Source organism: Carassius gibelio, chromosome A13 (assembly GCF_023724105.1).
Source record: "Carassius gibelio isolate Cgi1373 ecotype wild population from Czech Republic chromosome A13, carGib1.2-hapl.c, whole genome shotgun sequence".
Lineage (NCBI taxonomy): Eukaryota > Metazoa > Chordata > Actinopteri > Cypriniformes > Cyprinidae > Carassius > Carassius gibelio.
Genome location: NC_068383.1, coordinates 13,922,506 through 13,949,232, shown reverse-complemented (window position 1 = coordinate 13,949,232; position 26,727 = coordinate 13,922,506). Strand labels below are relative to the sequence as shown.

At 38.7% G+C, this 26,727-nt stretch overlaps 2 protein-coding genes across 2 annotated transcripts; one reads left to right on the top strand and one right to left on the bottom strand.

The window, feature by feature from the left end:
• The first annotated feature begins 237 nt into the window (after positions 1–237).
• On the top strand, positions 238–4,303 carry LOC128026231 (centriole, cilia and spindle-associated protein). Its single transcript, XM_052613096.1, has 4 exons — positions 238–360; positions 880–1,203; positions 2,006–2,289; positions 2,904–4,303. The coding sequence occupies exons 2-4, from the start codon at positions 897–899 to the stop codon at positions 3,078–3,080; spliced, it is 768 nt and encodes a 255-aa protein (XP_052469056.1). The 5' UTR covers positions 238–360; positions 880–896; the 3' UTR covers positions 3,081–4,303.
• A 566-nt stretch (positions 4,304–4,869) lies between these two features.
• On the bottom strand, positions 4,870–12,009 carry LOC128026232 (ras-related protein Rab-4A-like). The gene is made up of 8 exons (XM_052613097.1): positions 11,858–12,009; positions 11,360–11,440; positions 11,128–11,242; positions 10,161–10,223; positions 9,885–10,039; positions 7,625–7,720; positions 7,392–7,535; positions 4,870–5,745 (listed from the first exon to the last, which is right to left on the bottom strand). The coding sequence occupies exons 1-7, from the start codon at positions 11,871–11,873 to the stop codon at positions 7,420–7,422; spliced, it is 642 nt and encodes a 213-aa protein (XP_052469057.1). The 5' UTR covers positions 11,874–12,009; the 3' UTR covers positions 4,870–5,745; positions 7,392–7,419.
• Positions 12,010–26,727: the final 14,718 nt, after the last annotated feature.

Genomic DNA, 26,727 nt, shown 5'->3' with positions numbered 1-26,727 from the left:
GACAGACAGACAGACAGACAGACAGACAGACAGATAGCTGTTGCTATGGTGAGGTTGTCAAATGTATTTAGCGCATGTAGCGTGTTTTGACCGTTCGAAACGCTTTTCAAAAGATATAAATAGTTATATGTATAATTAAAAAAGACGTTTAAGCCCCCTCAACCTTCTTCTTCGACCTCCTTTGGGAGGTCAAGCTTTAACCGTAGACAACAACACCTGTTGCTGTGTTCTCGTGATTTGCAGTGTTCTCGTGATTTGCAGTGTCTTGTCTTCACCGCTGGGCGGAGCTACAACCGCAAGCTTGACGTCTGCAGACAACAAGCGCCATCTGTTTCCCTCGTCCTTCTCTAAAACAAAACGGTAAGTAAACAGAAGATCAAAAACGGCTCAGATTAGTGTCGACAGGTGTTTATGCGTCGATCAATACTTAACTCTCCTCCGCTCACTGCTGTCACATCAACAATCGCTTTAAACACTAGTCGACGTAAGAATGTAGCTTTAACATCTGTGTAACGTTAAACTACTGTACCGCGCGCTGTTTGATTTCGTTCGGGTGCTTGATATCATTCACGTTTAGCGTCACCTTATAAACCCTTATATACAAACAAATACGTTAAGAGGTTCGAAGATCTCTGAGATGACGCCATAGTTTAAGTAGGTGTGTATGTGAAGGGGGCGTGTCTAAGGAGTGCCATTCACAGCTGGCCAGCGATTGGCTTTCACTTGCCTATTAGAATTCTGTTGCCATAGTGATTTGGTTTAAATGTCTGGCGCGAGAGGTGGGCGGATTCAAGAGAGAGTGGGCTTACAAATGCATAATTCAGTTTCAGTAGACTACTAATTCTCTGTATGATGTACAATTTCTTTTTTTTTCTGCAGTCGAACAATAGTGAAATATGGTGACGAAGCGAATTAGGTCAGAATACATGAAGAAATTTAAAGATCCGAGATGGGACACTTACGCAAAGTGTTACGAGGATTTGCTGAAGTACAGACTGTCAAGACGGCTGTTGGAGCAAGCGCACAAGCCCTGGTTCTGGGGAGAATGGGGGAGCGAGACAGGCTCCAGTGGTACATCTACTCCTCTAAGTCGGAATAAAGTTGAACCTGAGAGGATCCATGATGAGAAAGCAGAACGATCTGCTTGTGTGACACCAGAACCACCGGCAGAAGAAGATCTGGACAGAGGCGCAGCAAACACCAGTAAGATCCGAGCTACAGGCTGTCATCTATTATTTTAATCTTTTAAATTATTCCTATCTTTTATAAAAAAAAGTGTTCTATTGATGCTGTTGTTAACTAAATCTTTAAAAAAAAAATAAAAAGAAAGAAAGTTTTCCTTGGTTGAAATAAATCTTAATAAACGATAAAAGTATTAGAAAATAGACATTTAGAATTAGAAAAATATATATTTTTTTGTTTAAATTTTAAATCTTGATTTAAATTTTAAACCCTGAATGTAAATTGCCTCAGGAACTGAAAAAGTTATTGATTTCAGTAATTAAAATACTGAAACTAAAATGAAAGCTATATATATAAGTCACAAAAGTACATAAAATTACTTCAATTTAAACTAAAATGAAAACCTGATAATATAAAATAGAAAAAAATTCTATTCATTTGCACTGACATTTAAAAAAAAATCTTTGTGAATTTCTAATTTTCCTTTAACATTTAATATTTGTGGTAACAAAAATATGATTTATACTTTTTATTGATTTTACAGCTGTAGTATCATTAACACTTAAGTTAAATGCTAAAAATGATAATTTTCAGCCCACTCTAAACCTAATTTATATTACAGAATCTGATCACTTTACCTTGTTACTTAAATATGTTAATTGGCACAATTTAGCATAATTTGCTAAATAATGTGCAAAACACAATGGAAAACTAAATGGTAAAGCATAAGACAATAAACTGTGGTACTTACTTAATGAAAACTACTTTATTAAAACACTTTTCAAAATATCAGATTCCATGCAGATCTCTCTTTCATCAACAGAGCTAGTTGCCAGAGTTGCTGAGCAGAGTCATCAAGAGGAGGAGAGAGCCAGAGAAAGCTCTCCTGCTCTCAATCCAGAAACTGACACACATATCCTGAACTCACCAAAGAGCAAACGCCTCTCCTCACACAAGTTTACAAGATCGAAGGTCAAGCCTCATGCAACCAAAGACCCTGAAAAAGAAAATCGTCACCCTTTTGCCCTGTATGGTGGGGGAGAGAGACAGACAGATATGGCTTCCAAGAAAACCCATAATGTTGGTCCAGCAGCATCAACTGCAGAGGTGAGGATCCTTTCAGGAAGTATATCATATCTGACCAGTAAAAAATAGTAATATACTTATAAACTATTACAATTTGGTTAACATAAATAGTTCATTTAGATAGATATGAACATTTACTTAGTTTTCATCATTGGGATTTTAAAGGAACACGTCACTTTCTTTTTAGAAAATAGACTAGGAACTAGGAACCAATATGGCTAGGAAATATACTCTCATTCTGGAGTAATGATAAAGGAACTTTGCTGTCTTATCACAGGTGCAGTATTACAGTGATATTACACAGCGCCTGAAAATAGTCTGATAATGGCAGAGTTGCTGGGGACTATTTTCAGGCTTTTTTCTAAGCTAAAGCTATGGGAATTGGAAAATGGGCCTATTTTTTTTTTTTTTTTTTTAAGTGTAGTGTTCCTTTAAAGGGATAATTCACCCAAAAATGAAAAATTCTGTCATTATATGATTATATAATTTTAAAAATCTTTGAAAGTCAAATTCGTCCAGTCATGTTTTGTAAGTAAACGATGACAGAATTATTATTTTTGTGTAAAATATTCCTTTAAGTACTCATTTGCTTATCGTTATTCATGCATACTTCATGCAGTGTTTCTTCTGTCTAGATCCATGAGTCAGCGATGCGAGCAAGAACCCGACGAGAGGTGGAAAAACAGATAAAGAGATCTGACAAACAAAGAGCCAGATCTGCTGACGTCGAAAATAACAGAAATAAGATTGTCCCGGATTTCAACCCCTGGATGACAGAGTACATGCGCTGCTTTTCAGCTCGTTCACGGTAGTATTGCTTTCTGAAATCCTTTGAAAATGTCAGCGTCTGTCTAAACCTCTCATACCAATCGAGCCAAAATACTGCACATGATGACTGGCGCATCAGTCCAGCTCACTTCCCGTCTTCCAGAATGGGCCACAATAAATTATAACTCAAGTTTTCTTAGGGGTTTATTTACCCCATGGATATGTTGTATTTACTGGTACATATCAAACATGAAAACACAATCATTTGATGCTACAGGGCAAATTGTTAAACACTTGCATTGTTGCATGATATTTGTGAGCTGTGTAGATTTACAGGCCATGCGATTTACCAGTGTCTCTTTGCACTCTTAGCCAACTACTTAATGTTTTCAGACAATTATAGACACATAATTCTATTTATTTTAACGTTGTGTATTATCTACATTGTGTTAGAAGTTAGGTTTAATATAAAGAAATCAGTTTTTTACAGAAATCTTTTGCGCCAATGTGAATCTTTGTAATGTTGTGATAGTCTCAAATTGGCAATCGATCCATTATATTAATATCTGCTTTCTTTTATAAGAGATGTATTATATTTTACTTGTGTATTCACACTGAATGTGCATTCCATGTTGTATTTATTGTATCAAAACAGTAATATCAAAAAGTCACTGGTATCTGAAGCATGAAACGTACACTGCAAAATGATAAATCAAGTTTGAATGAGATCATACACAGCAAAATTAATTTTAGCTGTCCATCAAGCATAACTTTCAATTTGATGCTATTTGGTTTTTAGTAGCACTCAGGTATTTCTTGTATTTTATGTAATTTATTAAGAAATGAAATTGGGATATTTGTACACCGTTTATATAATGGTATTGAACTAATTTTGACTCGTCTCTAAACAAATGTAAAGGGTATGTTTTTTCCAATGTCATATCTAAATAGTGATTTATGGCATGTACTATGTGAATAGTGTTGGTGTTAGGGTAAAAAAAAATGAAGCCATGTTTATGAGCTAGATTTATATGATTAATATCCATTCCACTGTCTGCTATGGAAGCAGTTTTGAAGGGTATTAAAGTTTAAGAGTTTATATTACTGCCTGTGAAACTGAGATGTAAATGTGATAATAGCTTTTTAACACTTTCTTTACAAAGACACAGTCTAGTATTATTTTTTTTAGTTTTCAGTCGTAACATTGCTGTTACGAGAATAGTATGTTATAATAGTAAAATAAAGTTGTTGTTTTTTTATAAGTGTATTATGGATGTAAAAGTAGTTTTCATGTTTGTAGGTAAGGATAGTTTGTTCACAAGCTTTCTGCAGTATTATATGAAACTCTTTTCTCACCAATATACAAGGCAGATTTTTAAATTGCCAACTCATTACAGCACGCTGTTCCTGGACATGAGGATTCTGTGAGCTTGCCCAGACCTCATCCATGTATCAGACCCAAGGAGCACTTTAAATGTCTGGCAAAGTCCCCTTGTTCACTTTAATGGAATGATTTTTATGATTTAAAAATAATAGAAGTAATTTGTTCCATACAGAAAGCTATTCAGGAAGTTTTACACAAATTACACTTATTTTACAAACACTGATTTTACATTCAGCAGCTAAATTGTACATTTGATTAAGTTTTGAATTAGTTCTTTACATCAGTGCTACAATTTTTTTTTTTTTTTTGTAGGTCGATGTAAAGACACAAGGTTAATTAAAAACGAAGAACCAACTACCATTCAGTGCAAATGTTAATCATGACTGGCAACTTTCCCATTTTACATTTTCACAAACATAAAATCTTCATATAAAGACAATGACACAATATGAAGTTGGGTCACATTGATTTATCATTAATTTTCGGTGCAAGCAAATTTGAGATATGTTCACTTAAAAATGTATGAATGTAAGTACAGGGGACAAGTAGAGGGAAATTAAGAAAATACATTTCCTCAACAAAAAAAAAAACTAAAAAAAAAAATCTGTAAATCTAAATCATAAATCAGTTTAAATAGTGCCATTCCAACAGACACCTTAAAATGGGACTGTAGCACAAAAATGCTTTACAATAAATATAGAGCATGTAACACTGATTTTGAAGCTGTTCATACTGACAATGTATTCCAGTGCGTTATGAAGGCAAGGGTGCACTGGCCCTTAAATTTAAACAAACATAGCATCCTTTCCTAAAACATACTAACCAAAAAAATGCATAATACACATGGAAAGAAAAAAATCAAATAAAAGGAAACAATGTGCTAGCAAGATAATGCATGATAAACTCCATTGATAAGATTCACAGAGGCAGTATGCCCAAGCTATATATATGCTTTATATAATCATTTATGAATATGTCATATCACTGCAACCATGAAACATGCTCCACGGTGATAATAGAAACTCTTCTCTACACAACATCTACATACGGAAGAGGGAAAGGCAGAACAGGGGCTCAGTGCAGTATTCTCAGGGACAGGGGCCGGGTCTTTTAGCTACCCTCAGGGTTTTGGGTACCACAGATGTCTTGGCTCGAGCCCGAGGGGGGCAGTAAACATTCTCCAGAGCCTTCTGGAGCACTGGGGGTCCCCCAGCATGTCAGAACAGGAGTAAAAGTAAGGTGAGGGAAACAGTCACTCCACCATGATGAGCCGTACGTTAAACTCCCCACTGATGTCCTCCTCATGTTCTCAATACCTGCCTCGGCTGAAGGACACAGAAAAAGTGCAGGTGATCACATAGGCAGTCTTTTCAGAGCCATTTCTTCTAGTCTACAAACTGAAGGAGCTGCTTCCTAATCAGCTCGGATCGCTATTTCTAGCTCGCATTCCAAATAAGGCCCCTCAGAAACCCTGGAAAGGATCTGGAGTTAAATATATCCTTTCCCCTGACTCTGTTTCTCATGTGGCATTTGACTGATAAGAGGGTGAAGGGGTTTAAAGGACTTGTTTGTCCTCAACAAAGCCTGGAGAAGGTGAAACACTTGGTCATTTGTATGTGTGTGTGTGTGTGCTGGTGCTGCATCACTGTCACTCTTTTGTAAGGCGTGCAGAGGCAAACTTGAGCAGCGTTTGGTGGGTGTCAGTGACAAAAATAGCACCTCTTCTTGAAGAGAGCTCCTCCCTGCTAGGGCATGCCAAATACAGCAGAGATGCTGTGGGGCAGCTATCAACATCCTTTTACAGGCGGCGGTGAAAGGTGCGGATTTTCAGACAAAATGTATGGAAAACCTTTTAATAAAGCTAAAATGATGTCTCACGAAGTATTTTGGTATCACTTTATAATACAGTTCAGTTCATTACCATTAGATAACACATTAAAACCACACTTTTAAAGCATTTAATAATCTAGGTTCATTTACGAATACATGTTTTTTTTTATACAACCGTAAATGTAAAAACTGAATTAGTATACACTGTTCAAAAGTTTGGGGTTGGTACGATTTTTTTTTATGTTTTTTGGAAGAAGTCTCTTATACTCACCAATGCTGCATATATAATATAACATCTTTTAAAGTTAATTTTATTTCTGTGATGTCAAAGCTAATTTTTTTAGCATCATGCTCCAGTCTTCAGTGTCACATGATCCTTTGAAATCAATCTTGAAGTTACTGGAAAAATTGGGCCTCGTTCAAAAAAACACAACCAGTAAAGGTTTGTGTTAAGTATTTTCTGTGATATCTCATTTAGTTCATTGCAAAAATCTATATAAAATGTTTTTTTTTATTTTTTATAAACAATTACCACATAAATATGTTACCTTAATATTTTCAGACCTATGTTTTTGTATTCTTTTTTAAATTTCACCTTAGATTCTTACATTACTAACATTTAAGTGACTCAATGTATGAAATTTAATAGGAAAAAGTAAGCAAAAATTGAAGTGCAAGCTAAAGACAAAAAAAATCAGTTATTCAATGATTAAGGATTCAATTATCGAAATGAGAAGGAGACTGAACAGAAAATAACCTTCACCATACTGAACAAGTATGTAGTACATGTACATGTATCAGTATCAAACAACAGTATCTGATGAAATCTGAATGCAGCACAGCTATTGTTAATGGATGCTGCTGTTGTGAGTGGTACAGAATGTCAGTGGAGGAAGAACAGCACTCTCTTACTCTCATGCTTTTAAAACTGTCACATTCATATCAACCTTTCTCTTTAAGATATCAAGGTTAAAATATTAGCAACAAGTAGAAAATTACTCAATTAATAAACATAACATAAATGATTGCACTTCACACTGTTGAAAAAAAAGTACAGAAACCTCGTAGGACAGTTTCCCATATTAACACCTTGGATCTGAAAAGCAAGTAGAGAGAGGAACTAAACCCTCTGGACCTTCACCTGGTTGGTCAGCTGCCTGGGATCAGTGTTAACAGCCACACTCCTGCACGCTCTCTGCTTGAGCTCGTCTGGGAGAACGCAGCTGCCGCAACGCTGCATCTCCGTACTGGATTCCTGAACCCATCCGCTCCGGGTCCAGCTCTCCTACACAACCAAATGACAAGCACAGCAGCTAGATTCAAATGTTTTTGTAAGCTTATAAGCAACAGTAAAAGGCACTGGTATTTTCGTACCTGACTCTATCTTGTTAAGGATTTTCCGAGCACACTGGACAAAAGCTTCCTCCACGTTCTCCCCTGTTAGAGCACTGGTCTCCAAAAACATGAGCTCTGAAAGCAAATATATAAACAAATTATAATTACAATTATAGATATAAACAATCTGTTTAATTACTAATAACCAATCACTGTTTAGCCCCTGAAAAAGCCCCAGTGATTTCAGGGCAGCCAGTTGTGATTCTAGTGGGCTCTTCATGTTTGTGTTAGTATTACTATCCTGTAGTGACTTCTAGTGGTACACTTACAATATGAAAGCAGATATACAGGTGCATCTCAATAAATTAAAATGAACATGGAACAGTTCATTTATTTCAGTAATTCAACTCAAATTGTAATTTATGATTTTGGCTCACATTTAACCAAAACCCTCCAAATCACTATCTCAACAAATTAGAAAACTTCATAAGACCAATAAAATAAAATAAAAACATTTTTTAGTGAACTGTTGCCCTTCTGGAAAGTATGTTAATGTTACTGTACATGTACTCAATACTTGGTAGGGCCTCCTTTGCTGTAATTACTGCCTCAATTCGGCGTGGCATGGAGGTGATCAGTTTGTGGCACTGCTGAGGTGGTCTGGAAGCCCAGGTTTCTTTGACAGTGGCCTTCAGATCATCTGCATTGTTTGGTCTCTTCTTTCTCATCTTGCTCTTGACAAAAGCCCATAGATTCTCTATGGGGTTCAGATCTGGTAAGTTTGCAGGCCAGTCAAGCACAATAACACCTTGGTCATTTAACCAACTTTTGGTGCTTTTGGCAGTGTGGACAGGTGACAAATCCTGCTGGAAAATAAAATCAGCATCTTCAAAAAGCTGGTCAGCAGAAGGAAGCATGAAGTGCTCCAAAATTTCTTGGTGAACGGGTGCAGTGACTTGGTTTCCAAAAAACAGAATGGACCAACACAAGCAGATGACATTGCACCCCAAATCATCACAGACTGTGGAAACTTAAAACTGGACTAACAGCAACTTGGGCTATGAGCTTCTCCAGCCTTCCTCCAGACTTTAGGACCTTAGTTTCCAAATGAAATACAAAACTTGATCTCATCTGAAAAGAGCACTTTGGGCAACAATCCAGTTTTTCATCTCCTCAGCCCAGGTAAGACACATCAGAAGTGGCTTAACAAGAAGAATATGACAACTGTAGCCAAATTCCTTGACACTTCTGTATGCCTTGACCCCAGCCTCAGTCCATTCCTTGTGAAGTTCACTCAAATTCTTGATTCAATTTCACTTGACCATCCTCATAATGCTTTGGTTCTCTCGGTTGGTTGTGCATCTTTTTCTTCTACACTTTTTCCTTCTACTCAACTTTCTGTTAACATGCTTGGATACAGCACTCTGTGAACAGACAGCTTCTTTGGCAATGAATGTTTGTGGCTTACCCTCCTTGTGAAGGCAGTCAATGATTGTCTTCTGGACAACTGTCAGATCAGCAATCTTCCCCATGATTGTGTAGCCTAGTGAACCAAACTGAGAGACCATTTTGAAGGCTCAGGAAACCTTTTTACAAGTGTTTTGAGTTGATTAGCTGATTGGCATGTCATTATATTCTAATTTGTTGAGACAGTGAATTGGTGGGTTTTTGTTAAATGTGAGCTAAAATCATCACAATTAAAAGAACCAAAGACTTAAACTACTACAGTCTGTGTGCATTGAATTTATTTAATAGACGAGTTTTACAATTTGTGTTGAATTACCGAAACAAATGAACTTTTCCACGACATTCTAATTTATTGATAAGCACCTGTATATACCTTTGAAGCAACACTATATAACTTTTTCTTAGTGTTTAAAATTTGCTAAATGTATATAATGAGCGAGTACATCATGAATTCATCTTCCAAACCACATTTTTATCTTAACCTGAATTACTACTGTACACTTGGTGTACTGATGCATGGATTTCTTTTTATTAACCGCTAGAGCGCCAAAAGTTACATAGTGCTGCTTTAAAGGATACTATAGAAGACTTGTATATTAGCTGAAAGCTAAAATCGTCTTAATAATGGATTTGTTTATTGCAAACACACAGCCTTTCCATTCACCAGATGTTAACTGATTGCCTGGAGTCATGTGGATTACTTTAGGGTTATTGTGATGCTTTTATCAGCTGTTTAACTCTCATTCTGATGGCAACCATTCAAACTATTTGGGTGCCATTACAATTCTCTACAGTTGTTACCAGCCGGGAACTGCTTGTTTGATATACGCACCATTCTCTTGAGCGAAGCGTGAGGCCTCCAGAAAGGTGACTTCACGGTCAGCATCCAGATCTTTCTTATTTCCACACAGTATGATCACTATGTTCTGGCTGGCCAGCATCCTGGCATCGGTCAGCCAGTTGGTCAGAGCGTTGTATGTTTCTCGACTAACAGACACAGAATGCGTGAAAAACCTTTACACTTCAGGATCTAAAAACACATACCATAGTATAGCTCTAGGTAAATGTCCAGAAATATATGAATATCTAAAGAAAAGTTTGATTTTACCTAGTGATGTCATACACGAGAAGAGCCCCTGCTGCCCCTCTGTAGTAGCTGCGTGTTACAGACCTGAGGAGAACAAGTATTAAGCCTCTGTAACATCAGCAGAAGTTTGTGATAACAGAGAGTAAAATCTAGTGATAAACCAATATACCAGCCAAACAATTATGTGGCTCATATTTGGTCATTTTAGAGAAAACTGGCATTCACAATACGTTTCAGAAATAGATAATACTTCTCTTTTTCCCCAAATACAGTAGCATTCAAAAGCTGGGATTATTTTAATCCTTTTATTCAGCAAAGACGCAATAAATCAATCAATAATAAGCACCAAATCAGCATTTTACAATGGCTTCTGAAGGATCATTGGAGACTGAAGGCTGGAGTAATGATGCTGAATTCAACATTGTTATCATGGGAATAAATAATATTTTAAAACACATTAAACTAGAACAGTTATTGTGAATTTTAATTCTATTTCACAATATTGCTAGGTTTTTTTACAGTATTTTTAATCAAATAAATGCAGCCTTAATGAGCTAGATTCAAGATAAAGTACTAAAATGTCTAAAACTGAAATACAAATAAAGTTGTAGTTTTTTTGTTGTTGTTTTTTTTAAGTCTCAAGGATACGTATAAATACACAAAATAAAGCAAAATATAAATAAATAAATAAAAAAATGTGGTTTAATGCACTGAGGCTATTTTGGTTCTAAGGAAGCTGCTGGCAAATGTTCAGTGGAAATTAAGAGCATGTTTATAGCACTGACAAATGAATCTGCACAAGGTACTATAAACTCCTACATTCAATCTGGACTTGAATCAATCCCTCACCAAATGCTCCACCATCTGACTGCCTGAGAACAAATCTAGAAATGATCATCATAAGCCAAATCTTACAGTGGTCCGTACAAACATGGCCAATCCAAAAGAGAAACAGATACAGAAATAAGAAACAGCCCTATGAACACACCTGAAACGCTCCTGTCCTGCTGTGTCCCAGATCTGGAGCTTGACAGACTTATTGACCACACTGATTACCTTTGAGCCAAATTCAACCCCAATAGTGTGATTCGAGTCATCTTTGACTGGAGGATCAAGAAAGACAAAAAAACATCAGTATCAGAACAGTGACATCTGTGATATTTCATAGATTTGTTTCTCAATGTTTGATGACAAGACAGAAGAAACAGAAACTGACATACATCTTTTTTCTATAAAATTGTGAAGCAGACAAGATTTTCCAGTCCCTGCATTTCCTATCACAAGGAACTTAAACAGGAAATCTAGAGGGGAGGAAAACAAAAACAATAAATATGTTTTGTCAAGAAGTGCACAGAATTCTCATATTAAACAAAAATAGTATACGAATGCTACTACATAAAACGTTACAGGCTATTAACACTCTTTCATAAATTGTACACTAAAGACATATATCATGACACCCAGGTTATATCCAAATAAATAACGGCCTTTCTATAGTAACGTTAACTGTTATTGTCATTACTGTATTAATTCACTAATCAAAGATTAATAAACACTTGGCGTCGACAGATGAAACATATGGCAGACAGATAGCTGCTGGCACTGAGCAGAGCTTGTAAGCAAACACTTTGATAAATGAGCTCGGGACACCTGCTTAAATTTACGCTATGCTGTCGATAAGAAGTGTGGCAGGAGAAAAGGAAAATTAGCCACCCTACCGTATGTCTCTGACATGACTGGCGCTGTGTTTCTAGTCTGTTTACACTGTGTTAGTGTCTTTCAAGGAAATCAACAAGGATATCAACTAAAGAGAAATCTCTTCGAGGGTTTCGTGCATCCTTGTCGGAAGTTTGTGTAAGAAACTACTTCCGTTTGAGATTTTCAAAATAAAAGTCAAGGATTCTTTTCAAAATGACAAATTAAAAAAAAGCACGATTTTTATAAAAGTAATGAAATTAAATAAATAAAGTATGCATTTTATTCTTGGTCACGAGTGTTTTATTTATTATTTTTTGTATTTTTTGTTGTTGCAACACAGACTACACAGGATTGATCAGGAAAATAGTGTAGCGGAGTCAAAACTTTGAAAAGATTCCATATTTGAAAGCATATTATTTATGCTTGGTCAACAGTTCTTCATGGTTGATGTAAATTGCCCTCTATAACTTGTAGACCGCATGTCATTCATGACTGATGGATGTTTTTACATACATACAAACTTAATGTGGAGCATATGAAACAACTCGTATTACATAAAATAGTTTTGTTTAATCTTTTTATGATGGTATAATCAGTTCATGCTTTCCTTTCATTTAAAAATAAGTTCATTTGAAATCAACAGGAAAAAAAAGTGTGAGAGTTCTTATTTGAGAGCCAACTGTTACTGACATCAAGGCATTCCTGTTGAGGCAGTTGAAGCTCTTCTAGAAAATCTAATATAATTCCAACACCAAAGAACGAGGCAGCTTGCAGAAGAAAAGCCACATTTCTTCTCCAGATGGCTGTGCATTGGTCCTGGGTTCACTGCCTAGTGCATCAGGATGCATACCTGTAGGCTACAGATCTCTTTTGTATGTTTACATGTCATGTTTGTTCTAGATCCTTCCTGGGTCACTATATATGTCAAAGATACATGACTGAACAAGGAATCTGAACTCAAAGCGCTCCTCTGTGCAGTCTAATGCTAAAGATGTAATTCTGGGACTAAGTAGCACGCTCTAAATCACAACCACACCGTTGTGCTGTGTCCAGAAAAGGCAAAAGCTACTCAGAGGCTTGACAGATTAACTTGGTGAAAAGGAAGAAAAGTTTCACTAGACACTAAGCTTACATGAACCCTGTATTGGATGTTAAGTCATTGGACTTCTTTCTTTGAAAGTTTGCATAGTACCGTTTAATTTCATGAACGATTCTTTGTTATCATTCTTATTCACTCTCTTCCATGAACTGACTTGTTCAAGAAAGTAAAAGCTTCTTTCAAAATCAATCACTTGTCCACTCAATCACTTCATTATGTATACAGTTAATGACACATTATAGTGCACTTTGGTGCGATTTCACAACCTCTGCCTTTAGAAGTGCATGACTACATTTCAAACTGACTACAGAGAGCTATGAGCACAAAGCATGCTAGAAAGAAGCATGTGATTTATTAGACCTAAAGGAAAAAGGTTTGGACAAAATAGTTGAAGGAATTATTCAATGACTCACTTATAACAAAGGATTTACCCATTGCCACCTATTGCCCATGTACCCTGCAGTAAGGATCTTTGTAGTTAACGGATTCGATGTGAGATTAATCATTAACAGACACAGTACATTGGCTATACATTTTTGTTTACCAGTATGTGTGTTGAACCCACAACCTTTCATGCTGCTAATGCAATGCTCTACCACTGAGCCACAGGAATGCTCAAAAAACTGATTTGATTTGGAAAAATTCATAAGTAAGATATTTCAGTTTTGCTTCTCTGGTATTCATTGTTTCTTTCTATTACTTTCAATTCACAAAATATCACTTTGTGGCTTGCATTTATTTTGTAATTTTTTTCAATATAATGGAAGTAGCAACAGATAATTTCTTACATTTGATTGAAATGGATAGAGATAAAGACAGATGTGAAATGACTGGAGAAGTCTGGCATATGTCATCAGAGAGGAAACTGAGTTATGATATTTACAGTCATGGCCAAATGTTTTGGCAGTGACAAAGTTTGTGTTTTGCAAGGTTTGCTGCTTTTTCCACATGTTTCTATGGTATACTGATAAACAATAAGCATATACGTTTTAAAGTCTTTTATTGGAAATTTAAAAAAATGTAATCAGTATTTACAGTGTTGACCCTTGTTCTTCATAACCTGTACAGTTTGCTCTGGCATACTGTAAATTAGCTTCTGGGCCAAATCCTGAATGATGGTGATCCATTCTTGCCTTATTAATTCTTATAAGTTGATCACAATTTGTGGGCTTTTGCTTGTTCACTCACCTTTTGAGGACTGACCTCAGGTTCTCTATGGGACTGAGATCTGGGGAGTTGCCTGGCCATGGACACAACATTTTAATGTAATGATCTTCGAGCCACTTCTTTATCATTCTTGATTTGTGACATAGTGCTCGATCATGCTGGTAAATGCACGGATAATCACCAAATTGCTCTTGCATCGTTGGACAAAGTCACTCTTGCAGGATGTTTTGATACCATTCTTTATTCATGGCAGTGTTTTTGGGCAGAATTATGAGCAAGCCCACTCCCTTGGTTGAAAAACAACTCCACACATGGATGGTCTCATGGATGCTTCACTGTTGGCACATCACAGGAATCATGGTAGCGTTCACCTTTTCTTCTATGAAAAATTAATTTTCCAGATGTTCCAAACAGTCGGAAGATTCATCAGAGAAAATAACTTTGCACCAATCTTCTGCTGTCCAATCCTTGTACTTCCTGCAGAATTTCAGATGTTTTTACTTGGAGAGAAGTGGCTTCTTCAAAAGTCTTGTCCTCACTGTGCATGCAGATGCTCTCACACAAACCTGCTGTCTTTCCTGAGCAAGCTCTGCACTGCTGGAGACACGATTCTGTAGCTGACTCCTCTGGAGAAGATGGTCCTGCTGCTTGCTGGACACTCTGGGACGTCCTGAAGACTTCTTCACTGCAGTCGAACCTCTCTTCTTGAAGTTCTTGATGATCTGGTAAATGGTTCTTTCAGGTGCAATAATCTTTGTAGCAGTTTCCTTCCATGTGAAGCCATTTTGATGCAAAGCTATGATGGCTGCATGTGTTTCTTTAAAAGTAACCACTGCTAACAAGAGTAATCAGTCTGCTCTTACAATATAATTAATATAATAGTGATTTTACCCGACTAGAACTCATTCACACTTTCACTTGTGCGGCTTATATGATTAGTCAGTTAATGTTAGCTGGTCATTTTGTGTCAGGATCAAAAAAACTGTGAAATTTGTCTTTTTGTGAAAAGTAAAAATTTTGGGGGACAATGAAGCTTTTAGCAATTATTTAAAATGCATCTGATTACTCTACACAATAATCTAAAACCAATGTGAATCAACACCACAACAGCTTAAGCAGCAAACTTTGCAAAACACAAAACATTTGGCCATGACTGTAGATGAATAAAAGGAGGTCAAAACTTTCTAAGATGAAATATATACACAAGGGATTGCTTTGCAGTGAACGAAAAACTAAAGCACAGAGGTATGTCACTTAAAAAATACGTTTCAAAATAGGTGGCAGTAAACCAAATGTTTGGGCCTCAGATGTCAGATTAACAGGCCTAGAAATCACTCAGAGACTGCCCGGATGGTGATACTCGGCATCCGTGTCTTAAAACCTTGACTGGCCTGCCTTTAAAATGATTTGTAGCCAGCTCTCTATTGACAGCACCATACAGCCAAATTCAAATAATCTGATATAATATGTATGAGGAGGTTTGGAAGGTCACAGGTGAGCTACTCATTATTTCAGTAGTAACAGGAGCTGATGTTAGCTACACGTTGCATAATGATGCATGTCCCTTGTTGTCAGAATGTTTAATATGCTCAACCAAACTGCAAAAATGTCTTCCATCGTTTCTGAAAGGCTTTTTATTGAAGGAGCCCTTTCATGTGGCCCTGCCTCCATAGCACTTCATGGGACAAAGACTTTGCCATTGTTCCCAACACATCACTATTGGAGACAGACTGGGAGGCAGTGGACAGACGAACAAGAAAGAGAGAGAGAAGGGGAGGGCTGAAAAGAGAGGGATGGAGGAGGTGGGACTTGGCCCTGTTTTGATCACTCCAGCGTTCAGTACCTGGCACAAAGGGGAGCTGGGATCACTGGCATGTCTGCCTTGGGTCACAGTGAGACTTTAGAGAGCTCTATGGGAACACTACTGATCGCTGCAGTCTCATGGTTAACATTAACCTTAGGGCATGGTGTAATTAAACTTACTTAGCTTTACCTGAGAACAGCAAAAAAAGTAGATTCATGTTTATACTTATGCTACTGTTTAAAAGTTTGAGTCAGTGTTTTTTTTTATGTGTTTTTAGATAAATAAATAAAACAAGGATACATTTTATTGATTTAAAGTAACAGTAATTACTTTTAAACTGTTCAGTTTCAAATGAATGCTATTCAGTTGAACGTTCTATAAAAATATTAGGCAGAATAACTGTTTTCAGCTGTAATAATAATAATTAATGTTCCATCATCAATATACTTGATCTGTGACAACATGCTTGAGTTAAATGCGTATCTCATGGAAAGTAGTTGTATTCACCAGGGTTTGAACAGAATACTAATGGGGTGATCCCAGCTGTCATGATGCAGATGCACAAGTCAGTTGTTCCACTCATGACCCTTTCGAGTCTCCATGGAAAAAGATCAATCCTGTCAAGGGTTCATGTCCACTAAAAAAATAAAAGATATGACAATCTTTCCTAAAGTGCCAGGGTATGAAGTCATGAATGCATACCAACAATAATAAAGTCCAGAAGCATGCAATAAACTTTAATATGACTAATAACTGTTTTCCGGACAAATTAGTGGTATCTATTACAGCTGCAGCCCTTACGGTGTCCTCAGAAGCAGAAGACATCTGTGGGAATTGCAACATGGGTATTTTTTTCATGTTTGCTCAAAATGAAACAATAACAAACTGCCATAAACTCACACTGTACAATTCCTCCAGATAAAAGGAAAGAAAAGCACAATCACATTCTCTCAAAATTAGTATCAGATTATTTGCCCATGGCCACCTTCACACTTGTATTAAACATCTTAAACATATTAAACAAAATCTAATATAATTCCAACACCAAAGAACGAGGCAGCTTGCAGAAGAAGAGCCACATTTCTTGTCCTCACTGTGCATGCAGATGCTCTCACACAAACCTGCTGTCTTTCCTGAGCAAGCTCTGCACTGCTGGAGACACGATTCTGTAGCTGACTCCTCTGGAGAAGATGGTCCTGCTGCTTGCTGGACACTCTGGGACGTCCTGAAGACTTCTTCACTGCAGTCGAACCTCTCTTCTTGAAGTTCTTGATGATCTGGTAAATGGTTCTTTCAGGTGCAATAATCTTTGTAGCAGTTTCCTTCCATGTGAAGCCATTTTGATGCAAAGCTATGATGGCTGCATGTGTTTCTTTAAAAGTAACCACTGCTAACAAGAGTAATCAGTCTGCTCTTACAATATAATTAATATAATAGTGATTTTACCCGACTAGAACTCATTCACACTTTCACTTGTGCGGCTTATATGATTAGTCAGTTAATGTTAGCTGGTCATTTTGTGTCAGGATCAAAAAAACTGTGAAATTTGTCTTTTTGTGAAAAGTAAAAATTTTGGGGGACAATGAAGCTTTTAGCAATTATTTAAAATGCATCTGATTACTCTACACAATAATCTAAAACCAATGTGAATCAACACCACAACAGCTTAAGCAGCAAACTTTGCAAAACACAAAACATTTGGCCATGACTGTAGATGAATAAAAGGAGGTCAAAACTTTCTAAGATGAAATATATACACAAGGGATTGCTTTGCAGTGAACGAAAAACTAAAGCACAGAGGTATGTCACTTAAAAAATACGTTTCAAAATAGGTGGCAGTAAACCAAATGTTTGGGCCTCAGATGTCAGATTAACAGGCCTAGAAATCACTCAGAGACTGCCCGGATGGTGATACTCGGCATCCGTGTCTTAAAACCTTGACTGGCCTGCCTTTAAAATGATTTGTAGCCAGCTCTCTATTGACAGCACCATACAGCCAAATTCAAATAATCTGATATAATATGTATGAGGAGGTTTGGAAGGTCACAGGTGAGCTACTCATTATTTCAGTAGTAACAGGAGCTGATGTTAGCTACACGTTGCATAATGATGCATGTCCCTTGTTGTCAGAATGTTTAATACGCTCAACCAAACTGCAAAAATGTCTTCCATCGTTTCTGAAAGGCTTTTTATTGAAGGAGCCCTTTCATGTGGCCCTGCCTCCATAGCACTTCATGGGACAAAGACTTTGCCATTGTTCCCAACACATCACTATTGGAGACAGACTGGGAGGCAGTGGACAGACGAACAAGAAAGAGAGAGAGAAGGGGAGGGCTGAAAAGAGAGGGATGGAGGAGGTGGGACTTGGCCCTGTTTTGATCACTCCAGCGTTCAGTACCTGGCACAAAGGGGAGCTGGGATCACTGGCATGTCTGCCTTGGGTCACAGTGAGACTTTAGAGAGCTCTATGGGAACACTACTGATCGCTGCAGTCTCATGGTTAACATTAACCTTAGGGCATGGAGTAATTAAACTTACTTAGCTTTACCTGAGAACAGCAAAAAAAGTAGATTCATGTTTATACTTATGCTACTGTTTAAAAGTTTGAGTCAGTGTTTTTTTTTATGTGTTTTTAGATAAATAAATAAAACAAGGATACATTTTATTGATTTAAAGTAACAGTAATTACTTTTAAACTGTTCAGTTTCAAATGAATGCTATTCAGTTGAACGTTCTATAAAAATATTAGGCAGAACAACTGTTTTCAGTTGTAATAATAATAATCAATGTTCCATCATCAATATACTTGATCTGTGACAACATGCTTGAGTTAAATGCGTATCTCATGGAAAGTAGTTGTATTCACCAGGGTTTGAACAGAATACTAATGGGGTGATCCCAGCTGTCATGATGCAGATGCACAAGTCAGTTGTTCCACTCATGACCCTTTCGAGTCTCCATGGAAAAAGATCAATCCTGTCAAGGGTTCATGTCCACTAAAAAAATAAAAGATATGACAATCTTTCCTAAAGTACCAGGGTATGAAGTCATGAATGCATACCAACAATAATAAAGTCCAGAAGCATGCAATAAACTTTAATATGACTAATAACTGTTTTCCGGACAAATTAGTGGTATCTATTACAGCTGCAGCCCTTACGGTGTCCTCAGAAGCAGAAGACATCTGTGGGAATTGCAACATGGGTATTTTTTTCATGTTTGCTCAAAATGAAACAATAACAAACTGCTATAAACTCACACTGTACAATTCCTCCAGATAAAAGGAAAGAAAAGCACAATCACATTCTCTCAAAATTAGTATCAGATTATTTGCCCATGGCCACCTTCACACTTGTATTAAACAGATGTGTCTGTACTCCAGTGTCTGCGAGTCTTTCACCGCCAATGACTTAGACTGGTGGTGAAACACTGATCTTGGCTGGCGGTGAACACTGATCTTTTATTCATTGTTTCTTTAATGCCGAGGGGGCGAAACACAATCGCTGATAATTAGAATATAACAAGTTGAGCACTGGAGACTAGCAGAGCATGAACAAGAGAAGATGGGAATGTTGCTTTTGAGACAACAGCAATTTTAGAAGATTAGAACCACACTGCAACTTGTCTTAATAAAGTTTAATCCAACCTTCCTCTCACGTCTCATGCTGTCCACAGTCTATAAAAAGGCTACTGGTCATTCGGTCATTGTTGGAGTGATATTGAATAGTTTGGATTAAATATCAAAATATCAAATGTCATTAACATCCTTTATCCCAGATAAGTAATACATTTACTTTTCACATTTCAAATACAATTATATTTCAGTTGTATTCGATTTCTGAAGGATCGCGTGCCACGTCTGAAATGTCAGCTTTGCCATCAAAGGAATAAATTACATTTAAAAATATATCGCAATATAAAACAGTTATTTTAAATTATAATAATATAAACTATTATTGTTTGTATTTTTGATCATAAAAGAGTCTTGGTGAGCCTAAGAGACATATTAAAAATACTGTATTAGATAATTAAAATCTTCAAAATTAAGTTATGCTAATATTAATATTTAAAAAAAACTATTCTTGAGTTCTATACCAGGAAACTGTGAATGGACTGCTTGGTTTGGGAGCTGATGAGGTGAAAATATCTGCAAATACAATTTCCAAATGAATCATCCATTTAAAAGAGCAGAAACAGTGCAGTGTTTTTACAAAGAAATGGGCGGAAGGAGGCAGGGATGGCTCCAGGAGATAAGGCAGATAAGTGGAAAATTCAATTGCAGCTTTATCTCATTGAGAACGTGCTTGGAGTCCTGTCATGAGCCTTTGCACAGGCCTCACACATTCACATGAGATGCAGAAAAGAGGAGGCAATCCATGCAATACAATCTGCTGTCATCATTACACCAGTGAGTTTCCCGCACATTTTGGATATGAATCAGATCTGAAATACTGTCTAAAAAAAACAGTGCAGTGTCTTTATCATTTCCCTGTCTGTGTGCGTTACTATAAAACCTCCAACTTACACAGTTTGATACCATACTGTTTATTATTATTATTATTTGTTTTTATTATTTATTTTTAAATCACATGAGCAACTGATCATATGGTTGAAGTGAATAGGGGGTGAAATCAGAGCAATAAATAAATATGTTGTCCGATGCAATGCAGCCAGGGGATATAATTGAGGTTTCCATATGCTGAAATATTATTCTTGAAACCAAACCATATTTGGAGATTTGTTAGAGGCTTAAGCTAGAATATAAACCAGTGTTCCTCAAACCTTGTTGAGTTAAACTCTGCAGGGCAGTGGCCCTCCAGGACCGGATATAAGAAACCCTGATATAGTGTTTAAAAAAAAAAAAAACTAAAACTCAAAGCCATATTGCAAAAAAGTCCAAATCAGCTGCAAATTGAGGTTGTAAGATTTAAGCTGTTTGACACAAATATGATCATATAAAACCATCTCCACATTTGTATATGAATAATTGAACAAGGCAAAAACCAGAAACCTCTTTACTGTACAGGCTGTACTGCAAGATGAAAAAAAGAGAAGTAAAATATTTAATAATATCTTATTTATTTATTTACTTATGTATGTTTGTTTGCCATTTTTGTGCATATTTTTTATACAGTAATGTGTGTAAAAATGATTTCACATTATGTGCTCTATAAGCTGCATTGGACAAATAAAATTATGAAAGGAAGAATATATCATCTATCTGATAATAAATGTAACCAAATTAACAATGAAACTTCAAAAACTGTGGAAATGAAAGGGTTGATACTTGCATGTGACATTGGTGGGTGGGGCATTCTCACTCTAGAGGGCATCTGATTGGTCATGTGATCTTTGTAGTGCAGGATGAGTCATCATTATTTTGGTTGATTTTCCTCAAAGATAAAGACTGTGAATTTTAAGTATACATGCTAAAGTTGAGCTTTGTCAAAATAATTTTGACAAAACATTAATTATGACTAGTTATTTATCCATAAATCCACTCTAAATTAAATGCATTCAAAAGCTCAGTGTTTTGAGTCTGTACTGGACCCGTTCTGCTCTGGACGTGTTGATGATTAATGCAGAGAGGCTGGAGAGGTCAGAGAGGAAAGTGAGTGGGAGAGAAACTGTTGTGCTTCAACTCAAATGTCCTATCTGATCTTTCCGTCCCATCTCCCCTTTGAGATTTCAACTGTGAAACGCAACTTACGGTCAATTCCTCACATGGGAAAGGAGGAATTTTGGAGAACAACTTTCTGGTTACAATCAAATGCTTTGGACTTATTCAGTGATGCAGCTAAACCTGTTCACTGTGGTTTAGCTTAATGTCTTTAAAATCACATTACACAAGAAAAGTCTATACACTTCAGCTCTCCTCCTCTCATTGCTCATCAGCCTCTCTGTGCAGCAGGGATGAACTCTGAGGTGCTTGTGATAAAAGGAGGGGTTGGGGCTGAATGAAGTGAGCTGATCTGCAGTCAGGGGAGGGTTTCTGAGGAAGTCTCTGTTGATAGACTGTGTATTTGTTCTCTGGGTGTGACCTGCATGAATCCAGAATGCCAGTGGATACAATGATTTAAGACACGCCTCCCTGAATTCTGGTATTCTGTTAAATGGTACTGTTAAAATAGGGCACAGTATACTGTATTAATATGAAGGAATTTTCTTTATTTATTTTTGACCGTACTTTTACCTGTATTTTGAATTTTGTACTGCATTGTGTTGTGTTTTAGAGTTAACAGAAATGTCCAGAAAATTAATGAATATATTTTATAAAAAAAATGTAATTAAGTAATATGTAATACATTTTTAATAAAATTAACAATACTATTACAATATATTCTTATTTACTTATACCGTAGGGCGTACAGTTAACCATATAATCCATTTTGTTTTTATTGGAATTTTTGTGCAAAGTTTTTTTATACAGTAACGTGTGGGTTTTCTTGCTCATAATTTACAGTACATTTGTACTTTGTTTTTGAGTTACATATTTCTTTTTCTGTTCCCAAAAAAGAGTTTTAGCTTAACGAAACAAAGAGAAAGGGATGTATATTAGGTGCAGGCCACAGAGAATGATGGGTAACATAATCTAGTAACACTAGATAACTAGTAAATACAATAAACTACTACAATAAACCGTATTAACTGCATTATTCCCAACTAAGTATTATGATCAAATACCATGTTGCTTTAGTCATTTAGTCACTCCCAATTAAGAAATTCTGGGTATAAAGAGTTACCTAATTAAAACTTTATGATGGCGGTTGCTTTCATGGGTGCTCAGCTCATGAATATGATCATTTTCTGACATGACTTTATATGCTTTAGCATTCATTCAGCAAATGAGTCAATAAAGAAATGCTGTATTTGGAAATGCTTAGAAAAGAAAAAAGTTCTTCTTCTTAAGAATGAAGGTAGTGTTGTTTATGCTGATCATGAGAAAGTATAAAAAGCTGTGTTGCATTCTCCACAGCACATCTCAAGGGTCATACACAAACTCATGCTCATCCAAAATGTGTGTCAGGCTGGGTGTCTGATTTAATGGGGAAATTATTCACTGTTTCAAAAAAACAAAAGCAAAAAGCAAAAAAAAAAAAAACCTTGATTTTTATTGTGTCAGCAGAGAAAATTCAAAAACAAGACAAAACACTTTGGAATAACACCATTTCTCTGACTAATGCAGTGGAGCGGAAAGAGTGGAAACTCCTAAAATAACACAATCTCCAGTTCAATCAATTTGTTGTCACTTGTTGTAAATGCCATTGCTAAAACAGCAACTAACGGTCAGCCTGGTTGGTAAAATCACCACAAGACCCCCCACAGACCAGATTTAGGGGCCAGCAGGGATCAACGGACTTGACAAAGAGCTCTCATTGCTTTATACCACAACTTGAATGTATATTTGCAAACAGCTGTGTTCAATCATTTGTGGCTTTGGAGGCATGGCTAATGCTTTCTCTGAGCCTGTGCTTTAACTCATTGGCAGCGAGGGCAGATAGTCAGAGCTTAACTCTGTTTGGACATCCCATAACAGCACCAAGCTTTTGGATACACACATAAGCAAGCACACAGCACACACACTCCTTTTACCCTAATTCTGTGTAGCACTCTCTCAGCATGCCACCGCTTTCACTGTTTAGTATTCACACGCCGACCATCAATCACATCAGCTCTCAAAGAGCCTTAAAAAAACAGTTTGAGAACTCAAACTGGGACATAGTCACTTCAGCTAAGTTACGCATTGTGGCTCCACTGACAGTAAACTAAAGCAAGGAAGAAGATGACGTCATTGGTGTCTCATTAAATAGATTCTAGGTGGGAATAAAATATATATAAAAATATATATTTTTAAAATGCATTACAAACTGATTGATTTGATTTCTATGTATATTGACTAATTTGAACTGGATTTAGGGAGAAATGTCATAGGATCACCTTCTCATTTTAGGTTACATAACTAAGATTTGTTCCAGAGCTGCTCTAGAGCCAAAATATTAAAACATTTTGGAGTTGGAGTGCAGTTTGAGTAGTCAAATTTATGTGATTTGTTTTCAATTTAAATTTAATTGATGTGAAGTTTCACTTTCCATCTTTCAATTAAATTAATATTTTCAGAAGAAAATGTGAATATCACAAGAAGAGCCATGGCTATTATCAAAACAGGATCTTGGCAACACATGCTGTCACGGTTTTACGCTGCCTGAAGGAATACGGAGTCGAGGATAAACAGAATAAGGCTTTTAATATATCCAACACAGGGGATATCCAACATGGAGTACAGAGGTAGACACACGTAAGTAGCAAGTTAGTCACAAGTGAGTAGCAAGTGGTAATGAAGACCCGACAAAACAGAACTGAAAGGACAAGGCTTAAGTACAAAGGATAATTGGGGAAACACAGGTGGATGGAATCATTAAATTGACAGGGACATGGAACACATGAGGAAGATAATAGACACACCTGGGAACTAATCAAACTAAACACGGAAGACAGAAACTGGGTCATGGGCAAAAACAAGCTAAATGAGTCCAGGTGTGTGACAGTACTCCCCCCTCCCGGTAGGTGCGTCCTCGCACCGTAGAAACAACAGAGGGAGGCATGGGTGGGAACCTGGGAGGAGGTTCCGGTGGAGGACGGACTCCCAGGAGGGGGCCAGCAGACAGGGACCACAGAAGGAGGAGCCAAGGAGGAGACGACGGAGGAAGGAGCCAGGGAGGAGACAGGAGCAGGAGGAGCCAGCTGGTCCACCAGAGACCAGCCAGGACGGAGATCCAAGGTGGGGTCGACGGCGGGAGGAGCCATGGTGAAGGAAGGGTCGACGACACCAGGGGGCCGACAGGCGGAGACTGCACCGGTGGGTGAGGAGCCCAAGATGGAGCAGCACAGCCGCAGAGCCAGGGTGACGTCGAGGATCCGGAGGGCCTAGGTGGAGCTGAAGGCTCAGGCGACCAAGGCAGAGGCGGGGTCCTGGCAGACCGCTGTGGAGCCAGAGTGACCGAGGATGGAGGTGGAACTGGAGGGAAGGAGGAGCCTGACAGAGCCGGAGGGATGGAGTGACGAGGTGGAACCAGAGGAGAGGAGTCCCGAGGTGGCGGATGGTCGACGACTGACCAAGGTGGAGCCGGAGGGACGAGGGAGCCCGGCGGAGCAGGTGGGATGACAGGCCACGGTGGAGACGAGGGAGCTAAGAGCCAAGGCGGAGCCGCTGGGTCGAAGGACCGAGGAGGAGTCCAGGGCTCGGAGGCTGGAGGCGGAGACAGGGCCTTAACACGCCAAGGCGGAGCTGGAGACTGGCAGTCCAGCGGCGAACCACCGCGCCCCGATGGCGCGGACTGAGGGTGAGCTGCGGGACTGACTGGCACCAGCAGGGATGGCGAGGAACTGGCTGGTCTAGGAGGAGGAGAGAGGAGAAGGATGGGAGGAAGGACAGGAGGATCAGGACTGGACGGAACCAGCGAAAGAGGAGTAGAGGGACCAGCAGGTTTGGGAGGAGGCGGGAGAGGGAGGCTGGGAGGGAATACAGGAGACACAGAAGATTCAGGGCTGGGCGGAACCAGTGGTGAAACAGAAAAATCATGGCTGGGCGGAACCAGCAGAGACACAGAAGATTCAGAGCTGGGCGGAACCAGCGGAGACACAGAAGATTCAGAGCTGGGCGGAACCAGCGGAGACACAGAAGATTCAGAGCTGGGCGGAACCAGCGGAGACACAGAAGATTCAGAGCTGGGCGGAACCAGCGGAGACACAGAAGATTCAGAGCTGGGCGGAACCAGCGGAGACACAGAAGATTCAGAGCTGGGCGGAACCAGCGGAGAAACAGAAAACTCAGGGCTGGGCGTAACCAGCGGAGAAACAGAAAACTCAGGGCTGGGCGTAACCAGCGGAGAAACAGAAAACTCAGGGCTGGGTGGAACCAGCGGAGAAACAGAAAACTCAGGGCTGGGCGTAACCAGCGGAGAAACAGAAAACTCAGGGCTGGGCGTAACCAGCGGAGAAACAGAAAACTCAGGGCTGGGTGGAACCAGCGGAAATGGAGCAGAGGAAATGACTGGGGGAGGTAGGAGTGGGAGACTGAGAGGGTATACAGGGGAATCAGGGCTGGACGGAACCAGCGGGGAAACAGGAAAATTTGGGATTACCTCCGTAGACCAGTCCATCAGATCCAGAACTTGCTCCATATGACTTTCAGAGACTGCATATAGCTCACCCTCAGTCGCAGGAGTGTGGGCAGGGCTTTCCTCCACGCCCTCGATCTCCACGAGGACTCCCACGATGCACAGTGTTGCCGGCTCACACACCTGGTCAGTCGCGCTCTCGAGATCCGGCTCCCTGTCAGTGGATGGCTCGGACTCTGCGGCTGCGGTGGGCTCTGGCTCCGTGCGGCGTGATGGTGGCTGGCTGGTCTCTGGGTCGGGAGTGGGGCTGGCGAGGTCCTCTATGGGGCAGACGGTGAGAGGTGACCCATTTCTCGCCAGAGTCCACTCCACGAATGCGGCGAAATCCTCTCGAGGACCATCTTCGGACGACAACGCTCTGCATTTGGAGTTCAGGCTGGTGTTGTAGAAGGTGCAGAGCGCGCCGTCCGGGTAGCTGGTGGCATTAGCTAAAAGGAAAAACTGTCTGGTATGGTCCTCGAGAGAACGTCCTTCCTGCTTCAGCAGGAGGATGAGGAATTCGGGACGATAGAGGGGATCCATAGACACTAAGAAAAGAAAGGACTGTGAAAAAACAAAAACAAAACGGAGGGAAGAACACGCAGTTTTCTATTTTCTCTTTTGAGGTCGGGTCTTCTGTCACGGTTTTACGCTGCCTGAAGG